This window comes from Heteronotia binoei, chromosome 16, assembly GCF_032191835.1.
Source record: "Heteronotia binoei isolate CCM8104 ecotype False Entrance Well chromosome 16, APGP_CSIRO_Hbin_v1, whole genome shotgun sequence".
Classification (NCBI taxonomy): domain Eukaryota; kingdom Metazoa; phylum Chordata; class Lepidosauria; order Squamata; family Gekkonidae; genus Heteronotia; species Heteronotia binoei.
The window spans coordinates 16772164-16797374 of NC_083238.1; the positions used below are offsets into that span (position 1 = coordinate 16772164).

Sequence of the window (25211 nt, forward strand, 5' to 3'; positions counted from 1 at the left end):
TGCTCTACCACTGAGCCACAGCCCCATTCATGGCTCTCCAGGGTCTCAAGCTGAGGTTATTCACACCTATTTGCCTGGACCCTTTTTAGTTGGAGATGCCGTGGATTGAACCTGGGACCTTCTGCTTCCCAAGCAGATGCTCTACCACTGAGCCACCGTTCCTCCCCTTTTTGTTTTTCTTTATTGTGCCACTCATTGTTTTACTGTTTTTACTGTCCGATGATTTTTTGTTGGAAGCCACCCTGAGCCCACTTGTGGATAGGACAGAATATTAAACAAACAAACAAATCAATAAATTTGATGGACCCAGCACAAGTAAGCGATTGAGAATCAACAAAATTCTGGAAGTCTATAACAAACTAAGGCAATAAACAGCAGCAGCACTAAGAACTGTTTTCCACTCCGTCCAAAAGAGAATATGGTTCTAACCGAAAGAATGCAGGCTGTGTGAATTCACTGTGTGAATGCGGAACAGGGTTTTTACTAGGAAGAAATCAGATTCCCCCACCCCCGCCCCGTTTTTCTAATATATGAAAGGCAACATCAAAGATTAAACGTACATCACTTGCAATGTCCCTAGAAGCCTTGGCTGCTTTTATGGAAATCGCATCTGGCTTCAGATCATAACCTTTCTTCTTATCTTCTTCCCATCCAGCCTTGTACAGTTTCTGTTCCAAAAGAGACAGATATACAGGAAAAATCATTAGAGACAATTGTTTTCTTTCTGAAGAAAATTACAGAAGACTGCTGTCATACAATTGGCATTTGTGCTTGCAGAGATGCAACCTAAAAAGTGGCACTTTGTAAAGGCTAAGAAGGCTGCTTGCTGCTTTCAAACCTCACATTGCTCATGGTGACTTGATTGGCTTTGGACAAGAGAATTTCAGGTGTGTCAGGCATCACATGAATCTCAGTCTTCTCTTTGTTCCATTTGTCAACATACAGCCTCTACGGTAAAAAAAGAAAAAGAAAAAACGAAGATATCACTTTTTCAGTTTACTTATATACCATCCAAGTGTGAAGCAGTTTAAATAAGCTGCTCTATCAGAGGTCCCTAAGGAAACCACCACGTTTCACAACGAGGGAGGGACGGTGGCTCAGTGGTAGAGCATCTGCTTGGGAAGCAGAGGGTCCCAGGTTCAATCCCCGGCATCTCCAAAAAAGGGTCCAGGCAAATAGGTGTGAAAAACCTCAGCTTGAGACCCTGGAGAGCCGCTGCCAGTCTGAGAAGACAATACTGACTTTGATGGACCAAAGGTCTGATTCAGTATAAGGCAGCTTCAGATGTTCATATATGTTCAACGATTTATGTAAGTTATAACAAAAGCATCAGGGTTTTTATGCCAGATTAGTTTACCGTTCGCAAGAATGGCAACTCCGATAGACAAAACTAGTTATAATTCCTTTTAATTCTTAAATCTTACAAAGACACAATTTCACAATGGAAGCAGAAAGTAGGGGCACGCATTCTGATCTTCCAGAGCTGAAAGCATACCCAAAAAATACGTTATCAGCAATGTTCCCTCTAAGCTACGGAGTCTTGTGAGCAAAAATTGTACTTTGTGAGCTACTGGCATTACCGTTATGAGCTACTGCATAAATTAGATTGCTCTGGGGCCATTTTTCCTGAGCTAAGCCTGTGCGAGCTAGAAGCTAAAAAACTGCGAGCTAGCTCATACTAACACAGCTTAGAGGAAACACTGCTCCTCACCTCTCAGCTGTTTCCCTCTGCTTCTTCTGCAGTCCCTTTAAACCAGACTTGTTAAAGGGACTGCAGAAAAAAAAATCAGGGGAAAATGGCTGAGAGGCTGTGAGACTGCTCTCTGCCTCTCAGCTGTTTCCCTCTGCTTCTTCTGCAGTCCCTTTAAACCAGCCTGGTTTAAAAGGAACACTGCTAGTAACCTACTAGAAAACTCTGAAAATAAAGAGTTCTTAAATCAGAAAAAGTAGGTTGCTTACTTGAAATGGATGTTCTTCACGTGATCATCTGTGTGAATACATTACCCCTTCTCACAACAGGTACTCTTAATCTGCTGCAGCATTATTTTGTGAAGAACAGAACCCACATATCCTTCCCATATGCTTTACATTTTGAAAGACAGCAGCACTCATCAAAGGGAAAAAAATAGATGGCTGGGTTTTTTTAATTACCTTATTCATGGTAGTGGCATTTTGCTTGGCAAGCACCTGCTCCATGGAATCCATGTCAAGAGTGTATTTCAGCTTGTCTGGATGCTGCCGATATTTCCTTTCACTAAGAATGTCCGTGGCCTTCTTTGCTTTCTCTACTTCTAGAGACTGAATTGGCACCCAACCGATTCCTCTTAGCCAGGTACTGAAATCTGCTCTGTAAAGATTCTTTCAAGAAAGAAAAACATGGGATATGAAAAGAAATGTCAGCTTTCACAACAGTTGAGCAACATGTTCTTCCACTGCCACAAAGTGGTCTAAAATTGGGATGGTGACTCCATATCCTATCCCAAGGAGATCCTGTCCCTTAAATGGAAGCCCATTACCATTTTGAGCAAATGGCCTCCCCTCACCCTAACATAGTCGACAAACATGACCTTTTTAAAAAATGAGGATATTATATATTAATATAAATCCATTGTCTGGTAAGTATGACCCATGTTATTTTGTGCTTGGCCGCAGTCACCGTTCTCAACATTCCTGGAAGCCATTTTAAAACAGTTGATTCAATGAATGTGAGGTGACTATGGATTCCTACTAAAATGGAGGAAGTTAATTTGCATAATATTCCTCCACTACTAAAGCTGGGACAATCTCCATCCCTTTTGCTCAATCCTGTTCAGTCATATGGACATATGGACCTGCCTTATACTGAATCAGACCCTTGGTCCATCAAAGTCAGTATTGCCTACTCAGACTGGCAGCGGCTCTCCAGGGTCTCAAGCTGAGGTTTTTCACACCTATTTGCCTGGACCCTTTTTTGGAGATGCCAGGGATTGAACCTGGGACCCTCTGCTTCCTAAGCAGATGCTCTACCACTGAGCCACCGTCCCTCCCCTATAACAAAGTCTATTAATCCATCAAGAAAGGTGTAACAGATGTTTTAAAAAAAGGGGGAAATCCAATGACTTCAGAATCTACCAAAGCACAGCATGCATTACGTCTGTCAAATCAGGACATCTGAGCCAAAAAAACTGAGCAGCTGGATCTAAAAGGATAGAATCTCAGCTTAGCATTTTGCCATGATACTTCCATTAGTTAGGAGCTATGACCACAAACACAAATCAACTGCAAATAACATACATCACTCTGAATCTGCATTCTGTTTCTTGACAATGCCATACTCATGGCATCAGGCAGAAGGGTGTAATTATGCATATACTGCCTGTAGTTTGAATCTGTAACAACTTCCTGGGCTTTCTTGGCAGCTGTCACGCTGAACATGTCGACAGGGGTATGATACTTCAACTTGCTGATTTCATAATCCTTCTTGTATAAGCGATCAGACTGCAGTTTGGCCACGTTCATGTAATGGACCAATTTAGGATCATCCTGCAGGCTACGGAATCCAACTTGTTTCCCTTTATCTTTCTCATAGGCTTCCTTGTACTTGTACTGGAAAACAAACCAAAAACAGTTTACCAGTTAATTCAAAGGTTTAGCAATTAATAGAGAGGCATAACTGATGGCAAAAGGGCCGTCAAGTCATAGCCAACTTATGGTATTCCTGTAGGGTTTTTTAAGGCAATAGACAGAGGTCAATTGTCATTCCCTCCCTCTGTGTAGCAACCCTAGGATTCCTTTTGTGACCTTCCATCCAAGTGCTAACCAGGGTCAACCCTGCTTCGGTTCTGAGACCAGACAATATTGGGCTAGCCTGAGTCATCGAAGTCAGGTGTCCAGAGATAGCTCTGGGCTGGGAGGAGCCTACTCACCCCACTCCTGTTGTCCAAACCATCACCTCCCAGCAATGATAGCACCACAGCCTGCCACGGCTTCCCAGGCGTCCCTGGTGCAAGAGATGGGGGAAGCATACCAGGAACTGCCTGCCCCAGCAGTCCTGGATCAGCGGCCACTTTAGAAACAGCCTGCATGGTTTAAAAGCAACCCGCATGGCCTTCTTCGGGAACACCCAGTGAGCAGTAAGTGCCACAGCTGCCAAGAGTGGGGGAACCATTCTCGACACTGTGGAGGCTTTTTATTGCAATCGGTTCAGATACTAGGCTGCTAGTTATCGTGTATGGTAATCAAGAAGCGAAATCTAGCGATGTATCTGAAAACCAATCTTCTGTCACTCCATTTGCAACATTCAAATACTAGTGTGCGGAGTCTTATCTGGGAGAACCGGGTTTGATTCCCCACTCCTCCACTTGCACCTGCTGGCATGGCCTTGGGTTAGCCATAGCTCTGGCAGAGGTTGTCCTTGAAAGGGCAGCTGCTGGGAGAGCCCTCTCCAGCCCCACCCACCTCACAGGGTGTCTGTTGTGGGGGAGGAAGGGAAAGGAGATTGTGAGCTGCTCTGAGACTCTTCGGAGTGGAGGGCGGGATATAAATCCAATATCTTCATCTACCTCACAGGGTGTCTGTTGTGGGGGAGGAAGGGAAAGGAGATTTTGAGCCGCTCTGAGACTCTTCAGAGTGGAGGGCGGGATATAAATCCAATATCTTCCTCTACCTCACAGGGTGTCTGTTGTGGGGGAGGAAGGTAAAGGAGATTGTGAGCCGCTCTGAGACTCTTCGGAGTGGAGGGCGGGATATAAATCCAATATCTTCATCTACCTCACAGGGTGTCTGTTGTGGGGGAGGAAGGGAAAGGAGATTGTGAGCTGCTCTGAGACTCTTCGGAGTGGAGGGCGGGATATAAATCCAATATCTTCATCTACCTCACAGGGTGTCTGTTGTGGGGGAGGAAGGGAAAGGAGATTTTGAGCCGCTCTGAGACTCTTCAGAGTGGAGGGCGGGATATAAATCCAATATCTTCCTCTACCTCACAGGGTGTCTGTTGTGGGGGAGGAAGGTAAAGGAGATTGTGAGCTGCTCTGAGACTCTTCGGAGTGGAGGGCGGGATATAAATCCAATATCTTCATCTACCTCACAGGGTGTCTGCTGTGGGGGGGAAGGGAAAGGAGATTGTGAGCCGCTCTGAGACTCTTCGGAGTGGAGGGCGGGATATAAATCCAATATCTTCATCTTCTTCAAAAAGCACTTACAAAGCTGATTATACACATCTGTGAATATTCTATGATTTATCCCTAACATAAGGCTATTAGCTTATAGTCTCCTTTCTTGTTACCATTGTGTTGTTCTTTAGACTACTGCATACCTCTCTCCTCCATGCTCTCCTTTTTGGTATAGGGAGGAAGTTTGCTTTGGCCTGCTTCACTACATCCCTTACTTCCAAACACTCATCAGTTCTGGAAGGGCTAATTAAGCTCCAGCACTTCCATTTTGTTACGCAAGAGGCTGGAAATGGTAGCTGACCTCTCCTTTTTTACAGAGAATTGACAATCTGATAGGATAAAACCAGGCAGCAGGGTTTGTGGGATGGTAACATTGCCAGATGTTAGCTGACAGGTAACCAAGAAAACTCGCACAAGTCCCCGTCCTCACTTTGGAATTAATTGGGAGCTGTCTCCCCACTTCAGGGTGAATCAGAAAGTAGAAATCCAGCTCTGCATAGCATATGAACATATGAAGCTGCCTTCTACTGAATCAGACCCAGGGTCTCAAGCTGAGGTTTTTCACACCTATTTGCCTGGACCCTTTTTTGGAGATGCCAGGGATTGAACCTGGGACCTTCTGTTTCCCAAGCAGATGCTCTACCACTGAGCCACCATCCCATCCCATAGCTGATGAGTAGTGTCCAGCTAGCTGCATCAGATAGTTGCCTAGCATGTCAGAAGATGCAGGTGACTTCTCCATAGCCACATGTTATATGATAGTGTAGTAATCTTAGGCAGAGTTGCCTCCTTCTAAATCCATTGAAGTCAGAAGGGTGTACCTCTGCCTAGGATGGCACTATTAGATAAGAAAAAGTTGAGAATTCATTAAGGATTTCTAAACCCTGCAAGAAGTTTTGATTCCTCGGCAGCACAGAATAATCTACTACTCAAAAGTTAAGAACATAAGAACATAAGAGAAGCCATGTTGGATCAGGCCAATGGCCCATCCAGTCCAACACTCAGGGCGATTTCCCACACAGCTTACCGAGGAGCGAAGTCCCTCCTCACCGCACAGCGTCTGCTCGGATTTCCCACCAACTGCTCTGCGGATTCAGGAAGTGCATCTTTTGCGTCTCAAATGGAAATCGCTAAAACCCTAGTTTACGTTAGCAACGCAAAAGGTGTGGCACTTCCTGAATCCACGGAGCAGTTGGTGGGAAATCCGAGCAGATGCTGCACGGTGAGGAGGGACTTCGCTCCTCGGTAAGCTGTGTGGGAAATCGCCCTCTGTGTCACACAGTGGACTCATAACCCATTCTACGGAAAAGCACACCACCACCTGCAACCAGAGAATTTTTAAATGAGTTAAACTTACATTGCTGGCAATGTTCCTTGAAGCTTTTGCAGCAATTATAGAAATGGCATCTGGCTTCAGATCGTACCCTTTGGCAATCAGCTTCTTCCAGTCTGCTTTGTAATGACCCTTAAATAGAAGGAAAGCATTCTTCTTACCATGCATGTTTTGTGAAAGAGCATATTATTCTTTTGTTCTGAACATCTAAGTGTCTGCAGTCACAAAAGGCAACCCAAAAAGCATTTGCATAAGTAATTTTTTGTTCTATCAAGTAAAAAAGAACTGGCAGCTTCAGCACAAACTAGAATGCAGTATCACTACAGCTGACAAGGGGATACAGAGTTTACCTACGCTATAGTATAGGTAATAGGAAAAGATACATTCAAAACTAATTTTCGAAACCACTTTTTTAATTATTAGGAAGACATCAGTTTATGGGAAAATAACCTATCCAATACTTACATCACTTATATTATAAGCATTGACTCTGGCTTGAATAAACTGAGGAAGATCAGGATCCAGGTGGTAAGTGTGTTTAACTTTCTCACCTTCCACTTTATAATTTATCTAAAAGGGAAACAATGCGTGTGTCATCAGTCTTACATAGCAATCAGAAGGTACCAATTTCTGAGTTAATCAGCATACTATTTATGTACATTTAATGTATGTTCAAACGTGTCTAGCTCCTCAAAAGGCTAAAACGCTTTTCCAGTACATAGCGTACTAGTCCACCTGGCTATCCAGTTGAGATCTAAATGAAGCTACACTAAAAATGATAAATCGAGGGGAAGTTAGGGACAAAGGCAGCCTCCACTGCTTCCTACCCTTGTTTTGTAGCAAAGATGGAAAAAGGACTCCTAGCTTTAAGGTCTACAGACTTGGCTGTGGTACGTCTAAGAGAACAATGTTTCTGTTCCGTCTCATTGAAGCAGTTCTCTTTTGGGCGCATGTGGAGTGGATTAAAGCCGCTGACAAAAGGCCCGATGGCCTGGAGGGCACCTCCACTGAGGATGCTGCAGCTCCAAGTGTGACTCTTGCCCATGCAGGGCTGGTGCAAAAGAGTCCCACACAAGGTGGGGAAGGAGGCACCTAGCTGAGCCGCACATGGTACGTGTGTGGCTGGGCAGGCTCTTTTTCCCTATCTATTTCAGAAGTGGAGTGGGGTCATTTCCCAGTGGTCCTTTCCCCACCCATTCTACTGGTGCTAATTAAGCTTGCCAGTCCCCAGGTCCTGGTGGAGTATCCCCCAGTTTTGAAGGCTCCTCTCCACTACCAGCCAGCTGGCCAGCGGTGGGAAGCCCAGCCCCAACAGCCACAATGTGCCTTTCCACCTTGGAAGGCTTAGAAGAAGTTTGGGAACTTGGAATGTTGTGTGCCTTTACATCTCAGTAGGAGCAAGGCTGAGTGGGGGCAGGCGAACCAGCAGAGCCTTGTGGCTGTTCCTGGTGAGTCTGTGAAGCTGTTGAGAAGAGAAGAGAGTTCAGTCCCTCCATTTGTATTACATTCCTTCCAGAAGCTGTTTGCATAGTAAAGAGAAAACTATAACCTTTCATTTCCTGTGTTAGTTTGAAGACGTTGGTGGAAATACAGCACATTGAGCAACTATTGTGAGTAGATTGAGATCACAAACTGCATTTATTTTGGCTGCTTTATGAATGTGTGTGGGTATGTTCACTTTCATTTAGTGAAAGTGTAGCCAGCTGCTGGGGGTTGAGGAAATGAAGACTGTATTCAGGGGAACTGCACGGCTTTATTTTTATTTATTTATGTCAGGGAAAGGGAAAATCTCTTGGCTCCACCCCCCCCAAAGTCTCCTGGCTCCACCCCTGAAATCCCCAAGTATTTTTTGAGTTGGACCCGGCAACCCTAGTGCTAATAGAAAAGACTAGCTAAGTGGGCCCAGAAACTGTTATACCATCCTTAAGATTTGAGAAGTGACTAAAGCACATGAAGTTAAGGCACCAAAAAGACTGATTCTGCACATTTTCAAACATTGTCACTGTTTAAAATTTATGCTTGTAACTTAAAATATGGTAGACTGGCATTTGCAAGAACTTACATCACTAAGCTGCTTAGTGTTTTGCTTAGCCAAAACCATTGGCATCGAATCTGGCAAACTCGTGAACCTGAACGTGTCCGGATGCTGACGATATTTATGTTCATCTAATGCCTCTCCAGCTTTTTTAGCTTTTTCCACATCTAGTGAACCCAGAGGGCTCCACCCAATTCCTTTAAACCAGCTGTTGTAATCTTGTTTGTAAAGATTCTAGGGGAGAAGGGAACAAATGGAAATTCAAAGATGAGTACAAATAGTACATAAAGTATTTCCTGTCACTGTCCTAGGAAGACTGCTGTATCTAACTGGATGTATTTCTGGATGCATTTCTGTCTACAAAGACAAACACAATCTTTTTCTCTGAACAGTTTCCAGAACTTTCCACTGCTGCAACCTAACATACCAAATTCTTAGGTACATGAACAGTTGCTATAGCTGATGCTCCATTAATATATTCTAAGATACTTTTATCTGTCTCTTCCAAATTCCAGCTGTTTCCATAATCATACATTCAATTTGTTGCATTGTAAATGAATTAAAGAAAAGTTCCTCAGGTAATAAAGTCATTTTTTTGGCAAGTTAAGACCCAGGCTTTAACAAGTTACCCCTTCAGCAATCCATTATTGTGCTTCTAATGTGATAATTCTGTTAAACTATAAAATATATGCATGGGGTTTTTGCACATGCTTCAGATTCAAATCTCTGCTAATTTAGAATAATAGAATCACAAAGTTGGAAGAGGCCATGCAGGCCATCTAGTCAAACCCCGTGCCCAATGCGGGATCAGCGTAGAGCATCCCTGATAAGCGTTCATTATGCTACTGCTTAAAGACTGTCAGAAAGGAGTTCACCACTCCGCTAGGTGAACAACTTTTACTGCAAAAACGTTTTTCCTAATATCCATCTGGTACCTTCCAACCCTTAATTCCTTTGTAGAACAATAATATTACCACCCTAAGTAGAGCCCAATAGGTGTAGAAGGGTGTAACTCTGCATAGAATGGCACTTTAAGCTACCTTGATAGTTGTGGATTCTGGACAAAGCTTGTGTGCTACAACCTCTGTAAAAATAACGGTGTAAATCTTAGAAATAATAAAAACGAGATATCACCCCAGAAGTACAATTACATTCCTTTCCATTTCAACTGTCTTGCATGGCATGATTGTTTGGAGATTTTTGAAACCAGTAATACTTACATCGCTCTGAATTTGCATCCTGTTCCTTGCCAACTCAACACTCATGGCATCTGGTAAGCAGGTATAACGATGGATCAGGTGTTTGTAGTGGGAATTAGAAGCTACATCCTGAGCCTGCTTTGCAGCCTGGATACTGACCATCTCCACTGGTGTGTGGTAGCTAGTCTTGCTCTTCTCATAGCCTTTCCTGTACTCACGGTCAGACTGCATTTTTGCCACATGCATCGAATGGACAAGCTTAGGATCATCTTGTAGGCTTCTGAAACCAACATGCTTTCCTCTTGCCTTTTCGTAAGCCTCTTTGTATTTGAACTAGAATTCCAGCAGAGAGAAAGAGAGTTGGTCATTGTGCATGGTTATTTAAACAGCGCGCATGCAGAAGTCCCTTTTATTTTTGTAATGAAGTAAACTTCCCCATAGTTAGCGTTGTCTACTTTATAACATGAACCTTTCTAACATATTTCCCTGTGGCAGAAAACCTTTATTGATTATCAATGTTCCAGAACAAGCTCTCTCCTGGATTAGTTATCCGGGTCATCCTAACAAGTGGTAAGAAGGGTTTTACCACACGTCAGGTAAAACTTATACCAGTATTCAGATGATTCACAAGGCTGCTAGCCTGTCTGAGCCCAGGGCTGGGAGCATATTGCTCCTGTCTAGAAACATTTTCACAGGTTATCTATATGTTTCCAAATTCTACTCAAAGTGGATTTGTTGACCTTTAAGCCTCACCCAACTTGGGCCTGCCTGCTTGAAGAACTATCTGTCCCACTATGAGTTTGTGCACCATCTCAGATCTTCAGAGTTCCCTGGCTAAAAATTATCCAATTGACCACTGTTAACTTTTACTCTTTTGGGGGGCAGTGACAGGAACTTTTGGAATCCTCTCCCTGATGAAACGAAGAGATGAATGTTTCATAAACATTGTAAGACTATGTAGTTAAAAGGACCTTTAGCGGCAACTAAAGATTACATGTTGTGGCCTGTGTTCCCTCTAAGCTGAGTTAGTGTGAGCTAGCTCACAGATTTTTAGCCTCCAGCTCACACATTTTTGCCTTAGCTCAGGAAAGATGACCCCAGGGCACACTAATTTATGAATAGCTCACAACTTTAATGCCAGTAGCTCACACATTTTTGCCTTAGCTCACAAAGTAGAATTTTTGCTCACAAGACTCTGCAGCTTAGAGGGAACATTGGTTGTGGCCCTGGTGTTCATCATCACTGCATAATTTTGTGGTTCGTATTATTTTTAGGTAGAATCAATGAACATTGAAATCATCTAAAATAGGCTAGTCTAAAAAACTCTAGTCATGTTTTGTACCACATTTCAAAACTGTACTGCCCTGCTACTGATGGTCTGTGGCCTTTTCAAAGGCTTTCCCTGAGATTTCTGGCATGGTTCTTAGTCTCTGAGCAGTGCATATGGGGGTGCGCTTCAAAAATGACTGTTTTAATTCCATATCAGAAAGCTGGGGAGGGCACAATTTACTGTTTTCATAAAATATCAGGAATATTGTTATTATATTAGAAAGTCATGTCTGGATATTGGAACAATCCTCCCAAAATTGAATGGAAACCATAATTGTGCTGAGAATCTAATAAATGAAATTAAAATAATTCTTGAGCACATCAGCAGCAGTAGTGGCTAGAGAGTCAAGAGCAAGCCCCAGTTGGTGCCTTGCATATCAGCCTTAAAACACCCTTTACAGTTCAAAAGGTCACAGTTTCAACAGGCAGCAGACCTGCAGACTTTGGGAGATCAGGTCTCCTTCCCATTCAAAATAATGGTGCTTCAAGTTTTAAAGGCCACTGAAAGAGGCCAACGGAGTACAGAATGGCTGCTCACCTCATAGCAGCAGTGAGGTAAGAGGGGGGAGGAGAGACACGGGGAATTCCCCAATTCCCCAGTGAGGTAAGAGGGGGGAGGAGAGCTGGTTTGGTGTAGTGGTTAAGTGTGCAGACTCTTATCTGGGAGAACCGGGTTTGATTCCCCACTCCTCCACTTGCACCTGCTGGAATAGCCTTGGGTCAGCCATAGTTATCACAGAGGTTGTCCTTGAAAGGGCAGCTGCTGTGAGAGCCCTCTCCAGCCCCACCCACCTCACAGGGTGTCTGTTGTGGGGGAGGAAGGGAAAGGAGATTGTGAGCCGCTCTGAGACTCTTCGGAGTGGAGGGCGGGGTATAAATCCAATATCTTCATCTACCTCACAGGGTGTCTGTTGTGGGGGAGGAAGGGAAAGGAGATTGTGAGCCGCTCTGAGACTCTTCGGAGTGGAGGGCGGGATATAAATCCAATATCTTCTTCTTCCTTTAAATTCTCTTTTAACTTTAAAATCCTCTGCAGTAGACCTGAACCCCAGAGTCATCACGCCCATGCATAGGTTGGGAAGTGGAAGCTAAGGATATGTGACTTGCAATAGAGTGGTGATGGAAGAAGTTAAATATGTCCTATCAGGGCATAAATATCCTCTCCCCGGATATTTGCTTGTCCTCTCCTATCGTCATCTTCCACCACTTAGTGAAGATGTTTTTGTTTCACTTGACTCTATGCTTTAGTTGCTGGTTTTATTTGCTTATTTACTCTATGCTTTAATTGCTGGTTTTATTTGCATGTTTTATTTGCAGCTTTAACTGATGTGATGATGGGTTTTATAATGTTCTGCTTTAACTCTCTGGCGGCCCTGTTTGGTCAGAAAGGGGAGATATAAACTTTGTAAATAAAAGACCATCAAGACCAGCAGGATGAGTGAATAGTTGTTGTTCAATCTGGAAGTGCGATAATCTAGGAAGAGCATGACGGAGTTTGAACAGGTTGCCAAAATCCCCTAAGAATGCCCTGAAGAGTGACACAAGCCGAATTGATTTGGATACTTACGTCACTAGCAATGTTTCTTGAAGCCTTGGCTAGAGTAATTGGAATAGAATCACCGAGTACATGGTGCCCTTTGGCTATCAGGTCCTGATAGCCAAGTTTGTAATAGGTCTGGAAGAAACAAAGATAAAAATATTAGCAAGTCATGCAAACAGCTACTAACGAGAGCCAGCAAAGAGAAGAGGTTAAGAGTGATGGACTCTAATCTGGAGAATCAGGTTTAATTCCCCAATCCTCCAAATGAAGCCGGCAGGGTGACTTTGGTTCAGCCCCACCTACCTCACAAGGTGCCTGTTGTGGGGAAAGGAAAGGAAGGCAATTATAAGCCACTTTGGAGCTCCTTAGGGTAGAGAAAGGAAGGGTATAAAAACCAGGTCTCATTGTTATTATTCAGAACTGTCACAGCAGTACTTGTAACTGCTGTTTATTTAACTGCACATAATCATAGACGATAAGGGATATATAATTCTCAGATTGTAAACTAAAATGAGGAAGAGCAGAAGAAATGGATTAAATTTCTTCTTCTTAAATTTCTTCTTAAACGGATTGGAGGGACAGTGGCTCAGTGGTAGAGCATCTGCTTGGGAAGCAGAGGGTCCCAGGTTCAATCCCTGGCATCTCCAAAAAAGGGTCCAGGCAAATAGGTGTGAAAAACCTCAGCTTGAGACCCTGGAGAGCCGCTGCCAGTCTGAGAAGACAATACTGACTTTGATGGACCAAGGGTCTGATTCAGTAGAAGGCAGCTTCAGATGTTCATATGTTAGGGGAGGGATGGTGGCTCAGTGGCAGAGCATCTGCTTAGTAAGCAGAAGGTCCCAGGTTCAATCCCCAGCATCTCCAAAAAAGGGTCCAGGCAAATAGGTGTGAAAAACCTCAGCTTGAGACCCTGGAGAGCCGCTGCCAGTCTGAGAAGACAATACTGACTTTGATGGACCAAAGGTCTGATTCAGAATAAGGCATCTTCATATGTTCAAGATGATTTTGGGAGGGATGGTGGCTCAGTGGTAGAGCATCTGCTTGGGAAGCAGAAGGTCCCAGGTTCAATCCCCGGCATCTCCAAAAAATGGTCCAGGCAAATAGGTGTGAAAAACCTCAGCTTGAGACCCTGGAGAGCCGCTGCCAGTCTGAGTAGACAATATTCACTCTGATGGACCGAGGGTCGGATTCAGTAAAAGGCACCTTCATATGTTCATATATAAATGTCCAAACTTCCCAGCGAAAAGACAAATAAGAATAAGGGAGACAAAGTGATTTGCCGTCTAGCGATCCGTATTTACCAAGCTGTGAGTATACAAAAGTTTTTCAATGACCACTTACATCACTGATATTAGCTGCATTGTATTTAGCCTGAATAAACTGAGGGGCATCAGCAGGCAAGTTGTACTTATGCTTGAGTTCCTCTCCGGAAGATTTGTATAGTCTCTGTGAAAGAAAGGAACAGGATAATAATAAATGTGTAGGTGTCCAAGTAGAGCAGACCATAGAACATCATGAGCTAGTCCAATGGCTTTTGGCTGCGGTTCTCTGCGTATATACTGGGAAATAATTTCCATTAGACACAGTGGGACTTAATTCCAAGGTAACAGACCTGACTTCAATTCACTTAAAAGGGTGTAACTCTGCTGAGGGTTGCACTGTACCTTTCCATGCCTACTAATTCGCCTTTCTGTCTGAAAGCAAGCCACAAATATCCCATTGGAGAATACACAAAAAAGTATATTTTAGCCATCATGAAAACCTACCAATACATGAAATTAAGAGATCACCTTAACTCTTGCTACTTAGAAACCAGTATCATTCTCATCAGAATCTCGAGGCTGGACTACTGCAATGCCCTCTACATGGGGCTGCCTTTGTGCCGAACCCGGAAATTGCAGTTGGTGCAGAACGCCGCCGCCCGGTTGTTATTGGGGCTCCCAAGATGGGAGCACATTCAGCCGGGACTCCAGGCTCTGCACTGGCTGCCAATACTTTACCGAGTTCGGTACAAGGTGCTGGTCATTACCTTTAAAGCCCTTTATGGCCTAGGACCTGCCTACCTGAGGGACCGTCTCTTCCCACACATTCCCCAGAGAGTACTGAGATCGGGAACTCAAAATCTTCTTGTTGTCCCCGGGCCAAAGGAAACCGGTTTGAAAACTACAAGGGATAGGGCCTTCTCCGTAATGGCCCCTTCCTGGTGGAACCAGCTGCCAGAAGAGGTAAGGGCCCTGCGGGACCTTGCTCAATTCCGCAGGGCCTGTAAGACAGTCCTCTTCCAGCTGGCTCACAACTAACTGGCACTGAAATTTGAAACTGAGTGTAGTTTGTAAGATCGCTGTATGTTTTTAATGTTTTAAGTATATAACTGTGTGAAATGTTTAGATTTTAACTATGTAAATTGTGAAATGTTTAAACTTTTATGCTTAATTTTATACTCTTATGTTAGATTTATATGTTGTAAGCCGCCCTGAGCCACCTGGTGGGAAGGGCGGGATATAAATAACAAATAAATAAAAAAAATAAAGAAGAAGGTATCAAATTAACGTTCATTATATTCAGCAGTTCTGATTCTTCCCTCACAGCAGCATTAGTAAGCCTACAGAAGTGGTCTGAAGACTTACTAATGCTGCTATGAGGGATGTTTGGCATATCTTTGGAAATGTTGCTAGCTTTCTCAGGTATTCTTTTGCTTCTCTTGCATGCTGGAAGGAGCAGGTCCACCTGAAGGTTTTGCCATTCTTCTAAAGCATAATACTGAGCTGGCAAACCAGCTTCTTGGAACAGAGCGTTCCAAAGGTACAGAGCCACCACAAAGAAGACCCCAGTCTTTATTGCCATGCATTGTATTTATAGTGGTAGTTTCTACAAAAAATTCTTGGTTTCCCTAACTGTGTTCCATACGCTGCATTTTGTCTTGAAACTGGCCAGATGTTAGAAACCTGGGCTTGGCTCCAGACAATTAAATTTTGGCTTTGCCTTTTGTTTAATTCTGAACTCTTTCACCTTTTTAATGCTGACAGACTTTCATGAGTCTAATTGGTTAGAATTAGTCCAAAATAAAATTAGGTCTATAGGTATTTCCCTGGACTCACTTTACTTATCACAAATAATCAAACACAGGCTTCTAGATATTCAGTCTCAGCACCTGACTGAGGCAGCTAGGAAAGCCTTTTCTCCAATTCACCTAGAATTATCTCTGACGGCTGGCCAGTTAGACATCAAAGAAGGGCATTTATGTTGGCCAGATTCAGCATGTTGCCATTAGCCATCTTCTCTGGAAGATATCAAAAAAAATCCCCTATGAATTTAGACGATGCCCATGTATTCTGGGCACTATTGAAACTGTTTCTGGTGTTTTATTAAACTGCCCTTTTTACATTAAGACATGAGAAAACATTTTGAACTCCTTTCGTTGTACTTGGTGTGGTCTTCCTGGTTGTATTGGAGGGACGGTGGCTCAGTGGTAGAGCATCTGCTTGGGAAGCAGAAGGTCCCAGGTTCACTCCCCGGCATCTCCAAAAAAGGGTCCAGGCAAATAGGTGTGAAAAACCTCAGCTTGAGACCCTGGAGAGCCGCTGCCAGTCTGAGAAGACAATACTGACTTTGTTGGACCGAGAGTCTGATTCAGTATAAGGCAGCTTCATATGTTCATATGTATTAAGGTCCAGTGGTTACTTTCTGGTCAGAAATTTTTTATAACTTTTAGTGTTGCCTGTTTTCTTCAATTGCTAATCCGAATTAGGGAAACCATTTTCTGATTACTCTTATTTTGGCTGGCTTTACTGTTGTTTTGACTGCTTATCTTTTTTTTTTTTTTTAAGTGTGCACTCTAATGCAGACGGAGACGGTGCTGGTCGCCCTGGTAGATGACCTTCGGCGACATCTGGATCAAGGCGGCTCGGCGGTGCTGATGTTGCTGGACCTATCGGCAGCGCTCGATGTGGTCGACCATCGGCTTCTGGCGTGCCGCCTTGCCGACGCAAGGATTCAGGGGTTGGCCTTGCAATGGCTTTCCTCTTTCCTTGACGGTCGGGGACAAAGGGTGGCGATTGGGGAGGAACTGTCCCGGAGACACACGCTTGATTGTGGGGTGCCTCAAGGGGCGGTGCTTTCCCCGATGTTATTTAACATCTATATGCGCCCCCTTGCCCAGATGGCCCGAGGGTATGGGCTGGGTTGCCATCAATATGCTGATGACACCCAGCTCTATCTGCTTATGGACGGCCGGCCCGCCTGCGCCCCAGAAAATCTGGACCAGGCGTTACAGGCAGTGGCTAGGTGGCTTAGGCTGAGTGGGCTGAAGCTGAACCCGGCGAAGACAGAGGTCCTTTGCTTGGGTCGCTGCGGCCCGGGAAGGGAACTCCCCCTGCCAGTTTTTGACGGCGCTCCATTAACAGCGTCGGGCAGGGTTAAGAGCCTGGGGGTGCTGTTGGAGCCTTCATTGACGATGGAGGCTCAGATAGCAGCCACTGCCAAGTCCGCTTTTTTTCATCTTAGGCGGGAGAGGCAGTTGGCCCCCTTCCTGGAACGTGACGACCTGGCAACAGTGATTCATGCTACGGTCACCTCGAGGCTGGACTACTGTAATGCCCTCTACATGGGGCTACCCTTGTGCCGGACCCGGAAACTGCAGTTAGTGCAGAACGCTGCTGCCCGGCTGTTATTAGGGCTCCCAAGATGGGAGCACATTCGGCCGGGGCTCCAGGGTCTGCACTGGCTGCCAGTAATATTCCGAGTCCGGTACAAGGTGTTGGTTATTACCTTTAAAGCCCTATATGGCCTAGGACCTGCCTACCTTAGGGACCGTCTCTCCCCACACGTTCCCCAGAGAGTACTACGCTCAGGTTCACAAAACCTGTTGGTAGTCCCCGGGCCAAAGGAGGCCCGTCTAAAATCCACCAGGGATCGGGCCTACTCAATAACGGCACCTTATTGGTGGAACCAGCTGCCGGAAGAGGTGCGGGCCCTGCGGGATCTAGGGCAATTCCGCAGGGCCTGCAAGACAGTCCTCTTCCGGCAGGCCTATGACATTAGCTGACAATGTAAAACATCTTGGATGGAACAAAATGTATCTATAGGCCGCCGGTTTTATTCTATCTTGTTTTTTACTAATTTATGGTTTAATTGTATTTTTAAATGTTTTAAACTGAAGTTGTTTTAATTATTATGTTGTAAGCCGCCCTGAGACACTTAGGTGAGAAGGGCGGGGTATAAATCTTAATATAAATAAATAAATAAATAAATAAATAAATAAATAAATAATGTATTTTTTATCTTTGATATGCCAATAAAGGTCAGTCTGCCTTTCTAGTGGTAGTTTCATCCTTAGGGAAGCTTAGTGGAGCTATTCTTTTTTATACTGAGGGTCTGCCTTGGATTAAGGATGAAAGCATATAGCACAGAAACCATAAACCGAAATAAAATAAGAGAGCTGCCCCCTGACACCAGCTAGCGTTCCCGGTGACCAACCGTCTGAAAAGCAGAACCGCCAACATAGTGACGGTACAGCGCCGTGGAATAGTTTTTAAATTTTAATTGTATCAATGTTTTATAGATTTTATTGACCTATCGTTTTAAATCGTGTAAACGACTGTTGTGAGCCGCCCCGAGTCCACTTGCGGAGAGGGCGGGATAAAAGCCTAATGTAAATAAATAAATAGTGTGGTGATGATGGTGTGATGGTTGTCGTGTATCCAACAATCTGCAGGTGTTTGCATAAATATTTCATGTAATGTCCTGTTTCTTAGTAGACATTGTATTTTCTCTCAGACTACTCACATCACTAAGCTGAAGCGCATTCTGCTTAGCCTGGACCATGACAGGTGAGTCTACCACACTGGTAAATTTGATTGTGTCTGGGTGCTGGCGGTAATTTTTTTCGTTCAAAGCCTCTCCGGCTTTCCTAGCTTTCTCTACATCCAGTGATCCAATAGGAATCCACCCAATGCCTTTCATCCAGCTGTTGAAATCCGACTTGTAAAGATTCTGGGTAATAAAAAGGAAGAAATAATACAATCAGTAGATGACCACATATCCTTTCCTTATTACCTTTTGGCCTGTACATTTGTTTAGACGTTTATTGAGCGAGACACACTTACATCACTCTGTATCTGCATCATGTTTTTGGACAATTCCACACTCATCGTACCAGGCAAGAAAGAGTAATGGTGCACCAGGTGCTTGTAATTGGTGTTGCTGGCAATTTCTTGAGCCTTCTTGGCAGCTACAACATTGACCATATCCAGTGGAGTGTTGTACTTGGTTTTGCTTTTCTCATACCCCTTCCTGTACTCCCGCTCGGATTGCATCTTGGCTACGTTCATATAATGGACCAGTTTGGGGTCATCTTGGAGGCTCTGGAATCCAATCAGCTTGCCCTTGGCACGTTCATAGTCTTTTTTGTACTGGAACTGTCAGATAACAAGATAAAAAATAAGATAGTTTTCATGGTAAGGAGCAGAAGATGCTTTTGCTATATATAAGGTCTATTCCTTAAGTGGGAAGGTCCGTATCAGCGAAACAGGCAATATTTTCATGACTAGCTCAAGCCACTCGGAATGTAAGACAGCCGCTGCATCATAAGCAGAGATGATGGTGTGACGGCTGGCATGTATCCAACAATCTGCAGACTTCACAGAACAGGACTTTCCCAAGCTCCCTCCTGCTGCAGCCTACTAATGTCCCCACAGTTTTGTTCCTGGGATTCAGAAATTCTTCAAGAACAGTGCAGAGGGCAACGCGGGGATCTGCAGTACTTCCTGGGCCCTCCAGAAATGCTGCTACATCTGAGGAACTGCATAGTTGAACATATACCACTGATGGTACAGCATTCTGCATACATTGAGTTTTAGCACACCAGTGATGCTTTCCTCTTTTTACGGGTCCCAAAACTTAGGGTATGTAGAGATCTGCATGTGTTTTTGGCCACTGTATGAAAACCACTCTTCATAAAACCAATGACGTAGCAAATGCAGTAACTGCCACAATGGAACTGCTTATGATACACATGATAATTATCCACCCTAACAATTATAATGCAATATTTCTGTTGCACTGTAATGTTGGCTACAGAATACAGCAATTCCCGTAGGAAAGGTAATCAATGTATATTAATCAAGGTGATTCTGAGATGGAAATAACGAAAAAAGGAAATTAGAAGAGTGAAATGAAGAAGAAGAGATAGGATTTATAGCCTGCCCTTCACATGGAGTCTCAGAGCAGTTTACAATCTCCTTCCCTTCCTATTACCACAACAGGCACCCTGTTAGGTATGGGGAGCTGAGAGAGAGGGGTTTTTTTCTAGAACTGCCCTTGAGATAACAGCTCAGAGAGAGTTATAACTGACTCAAGGTCACCCAGCAACTGCATGGGGAAGAGTGGGGGATCAAACCCAGTTCTCTCAGATTAGAGTCCTCCGCTCTTAACCTCCACACCAAACTGGCTCTCCTGTGATTAAATCAAGCGAAGATAACAGCCAGTCATCTGTAGATAAGAGCCCTTTTTAAAACCATATCTGAACCAAGAATCAATTCTTGAATTTTACAGCCAGAAACATGCACTGAATAACTGCACAAAGAAGGAGAGGGTGGTTCTTGCCAACTACCCCCTGCTACTACAGACCCACTGTTCATCCTCCTCACTGTCCTTGGAGGTCCCATTCTGTCAGGAAAAACACTTTGGGGAGCTCAGCAGTTAGGACAGGAGATGGGGAAGTTCTGTTCTTCTGGTGACCAGATGCTTTACATCAAAAGAAAACAACCTTTGATTGCAGCTGAATATGTATGAAAAACTTTTTTAAAAAAGCATAATTGAATCAATCTTAAGAGGTTTTTTTAATGTTTTTTTCTGACTACTGCCAATATTTTGGCCTAGCCCTAGTGTGCCTTTCTTGTCATTCCTTACCTCTTTCCTTGTATGCGAATTGTAAGTCCATGGGCAGAATTGTGTTGTTTTTGTTTTGTGTTCTATATTGTACAACACTCCATTGCTAACCAGCCCAGGTTGCAGTAAGTTGTTTTGTTCATAATTCATGTGTGACATGTTTAATACCCAAACGTAACACTAAGCGATCAATATATTTAAAATATAAAAAAATTAAAGTCATAAATGTAAAAATATAAATTAATAAACTGGCTTCAGAACAAAGAGACCCAATTCAGATGAATTAATCTGTTCAGCCCTCCATATCCTCTTGTCAAACAAAACACTTCAGTTGAATATTAAATAGCCAATATACAAATGTCTAATGCTATAAGTTACAGGATAGAACACCGCAACAAAATGGTCCATTTAAATGGCAGAATCTAATCAAACTTGAGCATTTTCGTTCTGCTGATACAAACTGGAGAATTAATCATGTACTTAACTCTCCTCCATTAATACCAATAGACTTCAAAGTTCTGGAAGGACTGTAGACAAATTGTTTATGTACCCCATAGATATTATTTCAACAGTGTAATGAATAAATCCAATTAAATGAAATTTTAAAATCAGTACCATTAGACCCTGAATCCAGTACATGATAAGCTACTTTAAGTTCCTTCAGATATGCTGTTAAAATAGGGTTTTTTCTATTGAGAATGGGTTGGATCTTAACAGCTTTTACATAGGCAGAAGAGGCATTTGGGCTGTTTTTGACATGCCAAAGGCTATCTCTGGGATTACATAACAAATGAGGGTAATTTAAAAAACACATACACAGAGAGGAAGGAGCTGCAGTGAGGAGGCAATCAGACGACGTTGTCCCTCCTGTCTCTTGCATCAGCAGAAAAGCTGGAAGGATTCAACCTTAAAACTAGTAACTGGAACAAGACTTACATCACTAGCAGCGTGTCTAGCAGCCTTGGCAGCTTTGATGGGAATAGCATCATTTCTCAGATCGTATCCTTTCGTTTTCAGTTCTTCCAGCCCCAGTTTGTAGTAGGTCTAAAAGACAATCGTGTTTTTTTTTTAAAGATATATATATATATATATACATATAGTTGTCTGTATTAAACATTGTATTGAATAAAAATCATAGTAAAAAGCAAGCTTACATCACTGATATTGTAGGAATTAACTTTTGCCTGGATAAACTGAGGTGCATCTGCGGGGAGGTGATATTTGTGAATTATGTCTTCATTTTTGGCTTTATAAAGTACCTATAATAGAAACAGAGAGAGAGAAAATGATTTCACATTCAGCATATACATAATTTGGAATGTTTAAAAGTTGTGGTGTCCTGCATAGCAGCATGCCACGAAGTATGCACATTCTAGACTAATTATACAAAAACTTGTAACTAACTGGTCCTACCAATGATCTTCTGCCAGACTCAGTCCCCGCCCCCCCCCAGTCAGAATGAAGAGGCTGACACATTGTGTTGGATAAAACTGGGCCGCTTTATTGGAACTTGAGCAAACTTAGAATGAGCAGGGGTATGGCCTAACAGGACAAGCCCTGGGGTCAATCCCATGACCCCGCCTTGTCCTGGGAGGGCGAGCCACCCTGCCTCCAGCACAAGCCTCGTATTCAGGCTGGTGCTGAGCAGCCAGGCCCAAAGTCCACCTCCACCTGGGCTAGCATCAATCCCTCATGGAAAGATCTGCCCAGGTGAGGCTTTGCTGTGATCTGCACTCCCTGCATTGAGCCGTACAGCCCATCTGCAGTTCATACAGACCACCCGCACCCACTGGTGCTGAGTCATAGGTGCTCCCCTGAAAACACTGTGGCCAATAGAGCCGAAAACAACTGCGTGTTTCTGGGCGGGTCCGGGGCTTAAATAGCCCTGACGCCACGCCCAGAACAAGCTCCCGGATGCCCGGGGCCAATGGTGAGCCCTCCCTCCTTCCGGGCCGGCAACTGACGGCCCCCAGCCTATCGCTGGCGATGCCAGCTCGGCTGGGAGGGGCCGATTTGTTCCCAAAACAGTGAGAACCATATCTTTCTTGTTATTGCTTTGACCCACAAAATAAATTGACAGAAGCCTGGAGACAATGCTCCTGAAAAAGTAATAGATTTATCAGCTGTGTGTTTTTGCATGGCAGATGCACAGCCAGTGTTTTAAAACTGGCTAATTAGAGTCCACATAGAATTTGCTGTGGAGCGCCGGCTGTGGAGAGGGCAGCGTGCTTCCTCCTTGCCTGTGTGCCTGGCTTCAGCTGTGATGCTTAAAGCAAGCGCTGGGATCGCTCCCTCCGCCCTCCGATCCCAGTGCTTGCTTTAAGCATCACAGCTGAAGCCAGGCACACAGGCAAGGAGGAAGCACGCTGCCCTCTCCACAGCCGGCGCTCGCGAAGCGCTGGGTTTGCGGTGGGGCCACGTGGAGCGATCCCAGCACTTGCTGAAAGAAGATGGAGCCAGGCAGGGAGGTGCAGGGGAAGCGCCAGATCGGAGGCAGAGGCAGTGGATCGCCCCCCCCCCGGAGGATGGTACATACCGGTACCTTCGCTCCATAAGACGCACACACTTTCCCCCCCACTTTTTTTTTGGGGGGGGGAGTGAGTCTTATGGTGCGAAAAATACGTTACTTTTGTTCTCATATACACGTACCTCTTATAGCTGTTAATAGCCTAGGTTAGAATAAAATATCTATTTTGTAGTACTGCATTCAAAGGAGCTTAAACTGCTCAAGTCCATTTATGAGTGGAGGAACAGACCACAATGCTAGTGGTTTCAATTCATTTGAACGTAACTTCTCTATTTGCAAGTTTGTCTTCAGAACAGGAAAAAAAAACAATTATGCCAGCACAAAGTGGGCAGTCCTTCTTAGAAAGATGAGAATAGGATTTGTACCAAATGTTTAGTGGTCAGATAATAAATTTTGACCTCAATACACAGAGACACAATGAAAATCAATACTTACATCGCTTCTTTGGGCCTGGTTGATTTTAGACTGTACTATAATAGGCTCATCTTCAATTGATGTAAACTTCAGAGTGTCTGGATGCTGACGGTATTTTCTCTGTTCAAAACAATTTTAAAAGGAACGATTACACCTTCTTGATAGATAATTGCATTTTTCTAAGTCATTTCTAAGAGCCCCATGGTACAGAGTGGTACGCTGCAGTACTGCAGTCCAAGCTCTGCTCATGACCCTGAGTTTGATCCCAGCAGAAGCTGGGTTCAGGTAGCTGGCTCATGGTTGATGACTCAGCCTTCCATCCTTCCGAGGTCAGTAAAATGAGTATCCAGCTTGCTGGGGGTAAAGTGTAGATGACTGGGGAAGGCAGTGGCAAACCACCCCATAAAAAGTCTGCCATGAAAACATTGTGACAGCAACGTCACCCCAGATTCAGAAATGACTGGTGCTTACACAGGGGATAACCTTTACCTTTTAAGTCATTTCTACCATATTTTGAAAGGGTACATAAAACAATGTTATGGGGAGAAATTAGAAATGAGTTCAGTCCCTCTTTCCCTTATCCGTCTCCTTCCCAAAAATTGATTATTAGAATTTCAGCTTTTAAAAAATGGAACCTGCGCATACCTCAGTTGGTAGACAGAACTGGGTAACTGTGTGCTCTGTACTCACTTGTACAAATGATCTTCCAGTTAGCTGAAGATGACTGTACAGGTGAACAGAACTCTCTATGTACATTTATCCCCAGTTGGACAAGAGTAAATTAGTCTCATCCTGTTTCTGGCTTTGACCTTTAATGTAGGGTTGCCAAGTCCAATTCAAGAAACATCTGGGGACTTTGGGGGTGGAGCCAGGAGACTCTGGGGGTGGAGCCAGGAGACATTAGGGGTGGAGCCAAGATCAAGGCTGTGACAAGCATCATTGAACTCCGAAGGGAGTTCTGGCCATCACATTTAAAGGGACGGCACACCTTTTCAATGCCTTCCTTCCATAGGAAATAATGAAGGATAGGGGCACCTTCTTTGGGGGCTCATAGAATTGGACCCCCTGGTCCAATCTTTTTGAAACTTGGGGGGTATTTTGGGGAGAGGCACTAGATGCTATACTGAAAATTTGAAAAGGTATTTTGGGGTGCCTCTACCCCAAAAAACAGCCCCCCCCCCCAGAGCCCCAGATACCTGTGGATCAATTCTCCATGATTTTCTATGGGAATAAATCTCCATGGGGAATAATAGAGTTCCCAGCAGACATTTCCCTCCCAGGGTGTAGGGACAAAGTCCTAAGTCAGTTCTCCTCATTCACAGACGCTCTCTGAGGGTCGCTATCAGAAAAGAGAGGTCTTCCCAACAGACCTGAATTGTGGGGTCCCACAGGGCTCAATCCTCTCTCTGGTGTTATTTAAAATATATTTGCACCTTCCTGCTGAGATCATCAGGTGGTTTGGAGTTGGGTGCCATCAATATGCTAATGACACTCAGCTGAATAAGCAGCCAGTGGCAGGGGTCTTGGCAATAACCCAGTGTCTAGATGTAGTAGTCCAGTCATTCCTGTTTGTTAGGTTAGGTAGGATTCTGACAGTGATTGTTCCGCCTCAGTTATACTTGACTTGTATTTTTTTCATATTTCAGTAAGTAAAACCCCCTAAATAGACTGCAAGAGCCCCCCCCCCCTCCCCAAGTACTGGTATGTTTTCTAAGCCTCAGCACAGGGCAACAGTCTGAGACCATGGCTGTGATCACACACACAAAATAATGCACTTTGAATCCACTTTCGACGCGC

The 25211-nt window shown here is 44.1% G+C and overlaps 1 protein-coding gene and 1 non-coding gene across 7 annotated transcripts in view; both read right to left on the reverse strand.

The window, feature by feature from the left end:
* Positions 1 to 25211, reverse strand: part of NEB (nebulin) — a 358296-nt gene that overhangs the window by 206418 nt on the left and 126667 nt on the right. For all 6 annotated transcript variants that reach the window (XM_060256972.1, XM_060256973.1, XM_060256975.1 and 3 more), the window contains 15 exons: positions 23436 to 23534; positions 21628 to 21732; positions 21410 to 21517; positions 18691 to 19002; positions 18371 to 18577; positions 13928 to 14032; positions 12614 to 12721; positions 9739 to 10050; positions 8546 to 8752; positions 6949 to 7053; positions 6508 to 6615; positions 3274 to 3585; positions 2152 to 2358; positions 844 to 948; positions 561 to 668 (listed from right to left, as the gene is read on the reverse strand). In XM_060256972.1, coding sequence (XP_060112955.1) covers positions 561 to 668; positions 844 to 948; positions 2152 to 2358; positions 3274 to 3585; positions 6508 to 6615; positions 6949 to 7053; positions 8546 to 8752; positions 9739 to 10050; positions 12614 to 12721; positions 13928 to 14032; positions 18371 to 18577; positions 18691 to 19002; positions 21410 to 21517; positions 21628 to 21732; positions 23436 to 23534 — 2508 coding nt within the window. The remainder of the gene's footprint in view (positions 1 to 560; positions 669 to 843; positions 949 to 2151; positions 2359 to 3273; positions 3586 to 6507; positions 6616 to 6948; positions 7054 to 8545; positions 8753 to 9738; positions 10051 to 12613; positions 12722 to 13927; positions 14033 to 18370; positions 18578 to 18690; positions 19003 to 21409; positions 21518 to 21627; positions 21733 to 23435; positions 23535 to 25211) is intronic.
* On the reverse strand, positions 2952 to 3018 carry TRNAP-AGG (transfer RNA proline (anticodon AGG)). Its single transcript has one exon. It is a non-coding gene; the product is annotated as a tRNA-Pro (tRNA).